General features: G+C 42.9%; 1 protein-coding gene across 5 annotated transcripts in view; it reads right to left on the minus strand.

The window, feature by feature from the left end:
• RBPJ (recombination signal binding protein for immunoglobulin kappa J region) overlaps positions 1-10,049 on the minus strand; it is a 106,710-nt gene extending 96,661 nt beyond the window's left edge. Inside the window, exon 1 of one of the 5 annotated variants that reach the window (XM_043971084.1) lies at positions 9,981-10,049. Coding sequence is in view for 1 of the 5 variants with exons in the window: in XM_043971082.1 (XP_043827017.1) it covers positions 9,748-9,767 (20 nt within the window). In the remaining 4 variants the exon portion in view is untranslated. Of the gene's footprint in view, positions 1-8,229; positions 8,250-9,616; positions 9,637-9,747; positions 9,815-9,980 lie in introns of those variants that run through there. The other 4 variants (XM_043971083.1, XM_043971082.1, XM_043971086.1 and 1 more) reach the window with 4 other exon arrangements.
• Positions 10,050-11,469: the final 1,420 nt, after the last annotated feature.

An 11,469-nucleotide genomic window follows, 5' to 3' on the forward strand; every position in this document is an offset into this window, starting at 1 on the left:
CTCTGGGCATTCAACCAGACAAGCAATGAAGGAACCAAAGGAGATAGCAGGTTGAAGACAAAAAAGCCTAGATACAAGGAAGAACAAGAATAAAAATGGGCGCTGAAGTCAAAGGTAAAGGTATTCAGCCAGTTTTGGAGGGACAACTCAAACCTGGATGAAGGTAGATATCGGTAAGTGTGGTACAGCTGCCCCAGTGCTTATCAGGGATAACTGAAAAAAACATAGTGAAATTCTATGAAATGTCATGGAATCATAGTGCTAGGGTAAAAAAAGTTACAGTCAGACTACTTTTGTTGATATTACATTTGTAGAGCACTAGACCTGAGGTCAGAAGACCTGAGTTTAAAACCATGGCAGTTACATTTAGCTGTGTTGATAAGGCAAGTCACTGTGGGCCTCATCTGTAAAAAATGGAAGTGAATGGACTAGAATCTCCAGGATTCTAATCTTAGTTAGGTCTTTGACCTGGGGGGCTGGGGGCAGGGGGTATACATGTGTGTGTGCGTGTATGTATACACACTGCTAAGTGATACAGTGGATAGAGTGCCAGGCCTGAGGTCAAGAAGAGTCATCTTCCTGAGTTCAAATCTTTCCTCAGATACTTCCTAGATGTGTGACCCTGGGCAAGTCACTTAATCCTGTCTGCTTCAGTTCCTCATCTATAAAATGAGCTGGAAAAGGAAATGGCAAACCACTCTAGTATCTTTGCCAAGAAAAGCCCAAGTGAGGGCTCGAAGAGACAGGCACAATTGAAATGACTGACAAAATATACATATACACACATACATATACAACATAATTGGTTTCTTTTGTAATCCTATGCTTTTTATTTTATGCATTTAAAAAAACACACCAAAAACCACTCTGAGAAAGGGTCGGTGGGGCTTCACCAGACTGCCAAAAGAATCATAACAAACAAGGTAAAGCAGCCATGGGCTAAGTTTCCTTTCAGCTCTAAATTTATGATGCTCTATCCCAGGTAGTTAAGCATCCCTTACTACTACTTTTTTTTTTTTTTGGCGAGGCAATTGGGGTTAAGTGACTTGCCCAGGGTCACACAGCTAGTTGTGTGTTAAGTGTCTGAGGCTGGATTTGAACTCAGGTCCTCCTGACTCCAGGGCCAGTGCTCTATCCACTGAGCCACCTAGCTGCCCCCCCTTACTTCTTTTTAATCCTGCCAGAAAAGGAAGAGTCAGTATCTACCCTTTAGTGGAATATGCTTCCATCTAGATTACCAAGCATCAGAAAGGACTCCCTCATCTTTACGATATTGGTCCAAGTGTAGGATACGCCAAAACATAGGCCACATCATGTACAGGAAACTCCCAGTCAGCAATTTCCCATTACCAAAGTATGTTCTCTGTAAAAAAAAATCTTAAGTGAATGACCTGGAGCCCTGGGAGTCTAAGTGACTTTCCCAGGGCCACGTAGCCAAGTCTATGTTTGTGGCAATGGAATCTGAGTCCAAGTCACCTGAATGAGAGACTGCCTGTCTATTCAATATACCACACCAGCATATGTGTGTGTGTGTATCCGTGTGTATGCACGTATAAAATACGCCCATGCTCAGGTGTCATGCAAGTCAGATTTGAAAAAGGAAAGAGAAGGTGCACCTTACATCTGAACCAATCCATCTCGTTATATACAAGGGATCTTTTCATAGTCTACTCTGGAGGTGACTAGAGAACTGTTAACTATCCTATTAATAAACTTTCATATTCTTGGCAAACCAACAATGATTTTTTCCTTCAAACATAACTCCAGGACAAATCATCATAGCTCCATTATACTTTTCCTATTTTCTATCTTACTGCCTTTCTACTCTACTAGAGTACTCCATGTTCCTTTAACAAACTGAGTCCAAAAAAAGTAATAATTTTCTGGTAGAGGTATAACCAGAGTTGAGTTATAAACACACTCTATCCTCATGCAAGACACCAGTTTACTGATAATCTCGATAAAACTGATATACGTATGTGTGTATTATATAGGTTATATATAATAGGTGTATAGCACCTCATGGAGGAATACTCAAGTAGTTCTAGGTTAAATGCCAACAGGTGGGTGACTTTTCCTTTTATATGTACTCCTGATTTATTCCATAGGGAAAGAAGTTAAGCCATCAAAGACCTAATATATTACTCCCATTCATAAGCCTGAGACTACTCTAGCTACCACCCATTTTTAGCCAAGAGAATAAGTAGGGGGTTTTACTTGGCTCTATTTTTCATTTCATGCAAAATCAGCTTCCCTCACATGTGAACTTCTGAAAGTCAGGTTTAATGAACCAAATAAAAGTGAAATTGTTATTTACACAGTAGAGTCCCTAGTAGGTGTGCAGTTTTCCAATATGGGGAAAATATTATTAAATATTATTAAAATCACCAAATTAATTAGTTATAAATTAATTATTAAAATATTATTAAGGCATTACAAAATAAACATCAGCTAACGGGCTCAAGATTCTCAAACAAATTAAGGTAGGCTGAAAAAAAGGTTTTTAACTCAAAAATTACCTACAGCACTGGCACTACATTTTTTTTTTTTTTTGCAGGGCAATGGGGGTTAAGTGACTTGCCCAGGGTCACACAGCTAGTATGTGTCAAGTGTCTTAGGCTGGATTTGAACTCAGGTACTCCTGAATCCAGGGCCGGTGCTTTATCCACTGCGCCACCTAGCTGCCCCCCACTACATTTTTTAAGCTATAGGTACTCAATGCTAGGATGTGTAATCATTTATCAGATAAATGTAGTAGATCATAACTCTTGATAATCAAACTATTACAAACCAGCTAAAATTTTTCCTGGCTAATAAAACCTTATAAAAGTTATTTTAAAAATCTATTTCCATGGCTGCTTATCATTAAATTAATATCACCTTCCTCAAAAAAGTCTCAATCTTAAACTGCCAATGAAGTAGAAGAAAATTTGCATATTCATTCTAATCTCTATCTTTCCTGACATCTCTATCTTTTCTAACATCTAGTCTGATAGCTCATCATGGGACCCTTACTATTAAGGGAAAGGCAAGCTCTAGCAGGCTCTCACCACATCAACTATGAGGTTGGGCACTGAGGGAATGAAATCTATACCAAACCAATGAAATCTTTTGAGGTGCTGAGGAATTCTACCTTATACTCAACAGAGCATTGTTAGAGCAAAGACTCAGCCCCTTAAATATATGAAAAGGCATTGTTGCCTATCTTAACACTTTTATCCCCAACACCAATTCTACATCACCAAGTATCTGCTGGATGTCTCCACTTAGGTGACTCATGGACATCTCAAACTCAATAAGTCCAAAATGAAACTAATCATCTTTCCCCCATTAACATCTCCACACAGATTTTCCTAATTCTGGTGAGGGTACTATACCACCATAAATTCACCTAGATTCACAATGCCAGACTCATTTCTGACTCTTCCCTATACTTCACCCCCTACGTTCAATCAGTTTCCAAGTCCTGTCCAGCCTACATTTACAACTCTCAAAACTGTCCCCTTTCCATTCACAAAGCCACCACCCTAGTTCAGGCTCTCATTATTTCTCCCTTAGACTTTTGCAACAGTTTACCTAATCAATCTTGTTGTTTCCAATCTTTCTCCTCAGCTCCATCTTCACACAAGTGACAAAATAATTTTTTTAAAGTTCAGATTTGACCCTACTCACAATGTTCAGTTTAGCATTTAAGCCAATGTACGATATGTTCCAACCTACCTTTCCAGGCATATTTCACATTACTCCCCTTCCACCTTTGCTGAATGGCTGGGTTCCTATGCCCCTTCCCTCTCACAACATCCTGCCCCATTCCATCTCCCACTGCTGAGTATGCCATTCCACAAGCCCGGAATGAACTCACTCAACTTTTGTCTTTAATGAATTCTTCATTATCTTCTTCAATTACTGGCTCTTTAATCAACCTTCAGTTTCTTGGTACTTTCCCTAAAATTACTTCACATTTACTTATATGTGTCCATACAAAATCCCCCAGCAGAATGTAGGATTCTTAAAATCAAAAGCTTGTTAATTTTTCTTTGTATCTCCAATAGCTTGCACAGAATAGATGTTTATTAAATGTTTAACTGAATATAAAGATCACTTTGTAATTTGCAATACTATTACACTGTATTACTGTGTCAAGAAATCCTAACACCATATTAGACTGAAAAATTGACAAATCAACTTTGTCATATAGACATTATCAAATCAACCTACAGCAAGATTTACATTAAAAATGACCACAATTAAAAATAAAGGGTGCCAGTGTGGTATAGTGGGAAAAGTATTAGGCTTGAAGTTATAGGGCCTGGGTTCAAATCCCAAATTTGCTTACCTGTGTGAAAATTATTTATCTTCCTCTGTTTCACTTCCCCAACCCAATATCCAATCTGTTATACTTTGATGGCAACTCTTGTACTTCTCCAATGGCTCTGCCACTACCCTAATGCAAGCCTTTTCACCTCATGCCTGGATTACTGCAATCAATAGCTTTCCTATTGATCCCACTGTTTCAAGTCTCTTTCCCACTTCCCATCTCCTCACCTAACAAAGTGATCCTCTTAAAGAGTAGGTTTAACCATGTCTCTCACACACACACACACACACACACACACACACACACACACACACACACACACACACACACACACACACTCTTCTTATTCAATAAACTCCAGTAGCTCCCTGTCACCTCCAGGATCAAACATAAGAAAATCTGGTTTGGCTTTTTTTTTTTTTTGGTGTGAGGCAATTGGGGTTAAGTGACTTGCCCAGGGTCACACAGCTAGTAAGTGTTAAGTGTCTGAGGCCAGATTTGAACTCAGGTCCTCCTGAATCCAGGGTCGGTGCTCTATCCACTGTGCCACCTAGCTGCCCCTGGTTCGCCTTTAAAAGCACTTCCTAACCTGGCCCCTTCCTACCTTTCCAATCTCCTTACCTATCATTCCTTTCCACACACTTTACAATCTAGTGCCATTGGTCTCTTTCCTGTTCCTCCCACAAGACCCTCCAACTCCCAACTCCACTTCATTTCTCTCCTACATTTATTCTCACTGGCTGATCTCCCTCCTTATCTCCACCACCTCCTGGCTTCCCTGACTCCTTTCTTTTTGTTGTTCAGTGGTTTCAATCATGTCCAGAATTTTTGTGAGCCCATTTGGGATTTCCATGGTAAAGAAACTGGGGTGGTTTGCCATTTCCTTCTACAGCCCATTTTACAGATGAGGAAATGGAGGCAAACAGGGTGAAGTGACTTGCCCAAGGTAACAAAGCTATTGTCCCATACTATACTTGAACTCAGGTCTTCCTGACTGCAGGCCCACTGCTCTATCCATCTGGCTTCTCAATCTAGCTAAAAGCCCACCTTCTGTAAGAAGCTCTTCCCAGTTTCTTTTAATAATAGTAACCTACCCTCTAACATAACCTCCAAATGATCTGGATTGTACATAGTTGTCTTTACCATTAGACGGTTAGTTCCCTGAAGTCTGTTCTTTGCTCTTCTTTATATCCCAAGTACTCAGGACACACAGTACTTGGCACATAGAAGATGCTGAATAAATGCTTATTGAGAATTTCCCTGGGCCCCAGTTTCCCGACTGAAAACCTAAAGGTCAACTCTGTCCGATTAAGGGTTTGGATTAAACAGTGTCAAGTTATAACTCACCCTAAGAACAACATAATAAGAAGGCTTCAATTTGTACACATTCATTTCATTTTTATCTCATCACCTGAAAAGAATGGACAGGTATTTAAATGCTTACTATAGGCCAGGCAGAGGCAAAGGGGAGCATTTACTACTGACAACCACTCAGATACCAGTCAGCCAAAGAAAACAAATTTAATAGATTTGCTAATAATCCAAGAAAGACCATTAGAACTTTACCATAATACTGTTCTCAAGAGTTTGAAACACTTGTAGGTAAAACCACCTCTGATAATGTACTTTTGGTACCTCAGTAACTAAATCTCCTTTCATGAAAACCAATATAACTTTATAAGGAACTCCACTCCATGTGAATTACATTCTATCAAAGTTCCAGTGTATCCTATAGCCAGGCACTTGTTCTCATTTTCTTTAAATCTGAAATTATCTCCATGCTTACTGTTAAGAATATTCTTTATAACAAGTAAGTCAAGAGTTACTATGTATAGGCAATTAATTTATTGAATGTGCAATCTTATAGCAGTTTACGTTCTCAAGATAATCTTATGGTAGAAAGTATATCTTTAAAGATAATTTCATAACTCACAATATATCTTTGTTTTATTTCATACTCTGTGGTAGTTTTTCATTCTCTGTCCCAATCCTAAATAATACCAACACATTAATTTCTTTGCCCTCAGTTTTGCAGCAAATCTTAAGCATCTGCTTTGTATATTAAAGTTTAAAAAAAAGCCCATTTAAACTTATTCATTCTCATTACCATTAAGACTTCTATGAAGCTTAAGAGTATAATCTCTGACATTCCTTAGAAAATTTAACCATATTCCACATTCAGCTATATAATGATTCAAACACGTTTCGACTGAGAAGACAACATGTAAACAGTAATACACAACAATCATCCTTTTACAGATAGGTGGTAAGTATTATAATTCCCATTTTTTATCACATAGTTGAGAAACTAACCCAGAGGGGGTAAAGTAACTTGGACACAATCACAAAGTCAGATGCCAAGAACAACTTTTAGTCAGTCCATGGGAAAATGCTGCCCCTAGTTGAGAGAATATGAAATTCAGTACTAAGAATGGCAAAGCACTCAAACCAAAAAACTTTAAAAAGTTATCTGACCCTTATAAAGGGAAAATAGTAATTCAAACATTTATTAAGCACTGTTATGTACAATGCACTGTTCCAAAGTGATATGTAAGCAAAGACTTTCAAACAAGCTGCTAGAGGAATGGTTGAATTCAACACAAGTACTTTCCTGTACAGACGCCTTTTATTTCATTTTTGTAAAAAACAAAGCAAAACACTATTTTCACTAAATACAGTGATAGCAATATGTTGTTTAGAGGGAAATGATAGCTAAGAATCTAATTATTTAAAATTGAGTACCTATTCTAAACCTTCTTTAAGTTATACTGTGACCGTCTTAAAACTGTACTTGGTAATGTATGTATTACTTATAATTCTGCATAAAATAGCATACTCTACTTGAAGCCTTAATTTTTAAATATATCATTTCTTATATGTATGTCTTAATAATTAAGTTTTCCAATCAAAATTGCTTTCTACGTTCTAATACATTTTCCATTTACTGCTGACTTGTTCTTAAAGAGGAAACAAGGTTTTGCACCAAGATATTGTACACACGTGAAACATAAAAACTTAATTATTGATGTAATTCACCTCATTATGCAGCTTAGACATTACCGAAAATATCCTAAATGTAAATGTATTATCACTAATATAAGTATTTTACCTCTTGATTTTAGGTAGGGAAAAAAAAAAGTGTGAGCTAATCTCTCACTGATTAATTTAACACAAGGTGAGATCTACACTTTCACTGAGCTGCTCAGTTCATTAACGGAACTCCAACTACTTTAAATTCTTTTAAAATTCCATGACATGTATTACACTGATGAAAAAATAATTTCTCCATTAATTAAAAATGTTACTGCAATCATCACAAATAACTAATTTTAAATAAACAATGTCAATGTTACATCGGTAAGTATAGTACATTCTTGATCTCTTAGCGTTATCAGACTGATTTATTTATATGCAATTTCTACAAATTAGAAAAAGGAACTCTCCATTATGAAATATATAATCTATCTTTTAAAAACAGTTCATTAATCCTAGATACAGCAAAGCAATCATCAAATCCAGTTCAATGCTCTCATCTTGGCATTTATGTCAATCTACAAATATCTTTTATGCTACAACTAGTAAAACGCATTCCATCAGTTTTAGCCAACCTTTTAAGAAATATCATTAACAATACAACTTTGAAACAATCTAAATCCCCAATATCATAACTGGTTAACTGGGGGGAGGGGGAATCTTGCTGTTTAAAGTAATTTTGCAATAATTACACACTGCCACTTAATTACCCTATATATCTTATTAAGAACCTGAAATTAGTATACAGAGTATAGTCTTTTAAGTACTTGCCCCTCTCACTAGAGTCAAAACCGCAGGGGTTTTGGTTTTGACATTGCCTGGCAGCAAACGTACACGATTTTAAATTAAAGTTAAAGAAAGAAAAAAATTGCACAAACCTATTAGGTCAATTCCCCTTCAGTTGTTTCCCCTTTCCCCTTAAAATATACATCTGGTATTTAGAGTAATGGTAAAAATGTCACCCTGAAACTCCCAACGTTTACATCAAGGACCTCTCCAATCCCACTAACACAAAGACTGAATATCCAATGGCGAAGATGTGAAGCTACTCGGCCACCAACCACCAATAGAAAAATATCTTGCTCCTTTCTCCAGTCCTCCCACAACGCCCACCCACACCTCAGGTAACCTGGGGTGGGGGGGAATGCAAACAGCTGCCCATGTCCCGCTGGCAGAAACCCAAAGAGGAAAGCAGGGACAATAATCGTCCAGAGACCAGGCTTCTAAGCGCCCCCCCCCCCCGCCTCCCCGCTACTATTTCCAAGCAAAACAACAAGCTAGCCCGAGGAGACAGAATGGATGGGAGACAATGTAATCCCGGGAGAAGGGGGTGCCGAGGGAAGGAGAGGGTACGAGGGAGGAAACTCTAATGTGTCTATGGCATCCTCCAGAGACCGACAGCCACCACATCAAACCGTGGGGGTCTCCACCTTAGAAGCCCTAGATGAAGCCCCTGGGGCTGAAACGGACGAGAGCAAGCTCCCGGGACAGTGGTGGGTAAATCAAACGGAGGAGGAGAAAAGGGGAGGAGGGAGCCACAGACGGAGAGTAAATCACCGGAGAGGGAGACAAAGCCCCGGGGGTAGGGAAGTCACCGGGAGATCGGGACAAATGCAAAGCTCGGCAGGGAGGGAGGAGAAGGGAGATGCAGGGGGCGGGGGGGCGGAGGGCTCCAGACAAAGATCGGGTGCCCAGGCAGGGGGCACGGCGGAAGGCTGGGAGCGGGCAGTACAAAGGGGCCCGGGAGGCGTGAAGAAGGGGCGTCGGGGGAGGCAGGGACGCGGGGCGCCGGGGTCAGACAAAGCGCTCGAGGCGGCGAGACAAAGAACCGGGATGGGGAGAGATGGAGGAAACCGGGGTTAGACAAAGCGCCCGGGACCCGGAGCGCAAGAGCCACGGCGGCCGCCCGCGGCCGAGCCGGGAGACAAAGCTGCGCGGGGACGGCTTCCCAGCCTCCCGCGAAGGGGACGCCCCCGCGCCCCACGCGCGCCCGGACATTCACACCCCCCACGCCCCGGCCCTGGAGTCCGCCAGAGGGCTACAGCTCGGGCCAAGGGGGTGCCGAGGGGGTCCGGCAGCCCCGGCCAGGGGCAGGTGTGGGTCGGCCGGCGCCCACGTTCGCGCTCGCTCCCACGCACACGCGCGCGCGCGCACATACACATACACACAAACACACGAGAGCTGGAGCAACAGTCCCGGGGAAGAGCGCAGCCCCGCGCGCACGCACACACACACACACACACGGACAGGGACACGGACACGCACCAAGGGCGCCGCTCCGCACGGAGGACGCCGCCCCGGCTCCGAGCCCCGGCCCCCGCAGTCCCTCGGCAAGTCGGGAGCGGCCGGTAACTTTACCTCTCCCCCACCCCCTAGCTCTGAGTCCCCAGACTTACCCTGTCACAACAGGCGCCATCTTCCACAAACTCTCGCCAAAACTCTAACCCTCGCGAGATCCCCGCGGCGGCCGCCGCCGCCTCCCCTCCCTCTCCTCGCTCGCCTCTCCACCCCCTCTCTCGGTGGCTCTTCCCCCCTTCTCGTTCCATCGGCCGAGGAGAGCGAGTCCCCCCCACACACCCCCGCCTCCCAGCGGAGCGCCGCCCTCGTAGTAGGAGATCCCGAGACTCACGCTGGAAACCCACCCCGGCTGCTACGGAGCATGCGCACGCGGGGCCGCCGCCGAGCTCCCTCTGTGCAGCCACCGTGGGGAAAGCCAGCTCGGGTGTTCCGGGGGTGGCGTTTGTTGATGTTTTTGAAATTCCCAGAGAGATAAGCGCGGAGACTGGGAAGACCTTAGGGGATTAAAACTGGCCGGGGAATGGCAGGGCAGGGCTTCAGGGTCAGGAGGAGGGGCCTTAGAGAGAGGTAGGGAAGGACCTGGGGAAAGTCAACAGCAGATGGGAATTTTCCGTGTGGGCTTCGTCTGCATCCTGGCATCCTTCCCTTTCGGTAACCCGGGATTCCCGGGTCTGCGCCGTGCGAGGGACCGAGCCACTGGACAGCCCTTCTTGTCACAACGGCCGTTCTGCTAGCTTACCCAAGTTCATCCCCATTCATTGAGCGGCCGCCGTTGCCCGTGGTTTTCAGCACGTTGAGTAAGGTTTCTAGGTTCCCTTCTAAAGGAACTTTACATTTTTGCTTTTAAAAAAATATGGCTTAGCTTTTCCTTCTTTTCTTCCGGCTGTCCCCCGAAGAAATCCCCAACTTTTCCCCTTAGGGCATCAAACTTTTTTTTTTCTCTTCGTTAATGAAATTCTAGTCAATGCTCCAGGGGAGGAAACTCCCCATTTTCGCGCCCTGCTGTTTCCATGGGAAATTGCAAAGTTTGCAAAGAGAGCTGACCCCTGCTTGTGTTTCCTTATGACCCAGTTGTAGAAAGCCAGTGCTGCGTGTGTGTAGGATGTTATCCCCAAGTGACTACGTAGAAGGAACTAGCGTGTCAGCTCCTCAAATACATGAGCTGTCCAGGGCCTCCAGTTCTCCACTAGTTACCACAAGTGTCTTTCTGTCCAGATTCCTTTTTATAATCTTAATTCCATATCTATCATCTACCTACCTATCTTTTAAATGTCATTATACAGGATATACAAAAAGTCTTAGTGTGGTTTTAAACACTAATAGCTTAAAACCGCACTAAAACTTTATGAAAACTATTTAGACTTTAATAATAGCTTTAAAGTGCTCTGAGATTTGGGGGATACCCTGTATGGCGACAGTAATAGGTTGGTATAGGGAAATGATAACCAAGAAATATGATCGCTTAAAACTGGGATGTGAAACCTGTACGCAGAAAGCAGCCTGCATGAGCCCATTTGCAACTTTGCCTGCAGGAACTTAATAACGCAAAGCCTAGAGCACGTTGCACTGCTTTCCGCGTGTGTCCCATTCAAACCCGGAAAACTGTACTTCTCCCACTAAAACCTCAAGAAGGCTCAGGAAAGCCAACCGAGCATGTGCGGGCGGCCCTTTGCGCATGCTCGTCCGCTAAAGACGGCTTACTAAATGCCGGCGGCCTTGTCTCGCACATCACCTTTTCGGCCACCCCTCCACCCCCTTCCCCCTCTCCTCCCCCCGCCCCGGCCCCTTCAGACACAACACGGCCGTGGGAACTTTCCCAA

The sequence above is a fragment of the Dromiciops gliroides genome, chromosome 6, assembly GCF_019393635.1.
Source record: "Dromiciops gliroides isolate mDroGli1 chromosome 6, mDroGli1.pri, whole genome shotgun sequence".
NCBI lineage: Eukaryota > Metazoa > Chordata > Mammalia > Microbiotheria > Microbiotheriidae > Dromiciops > Dromiciops gliroides.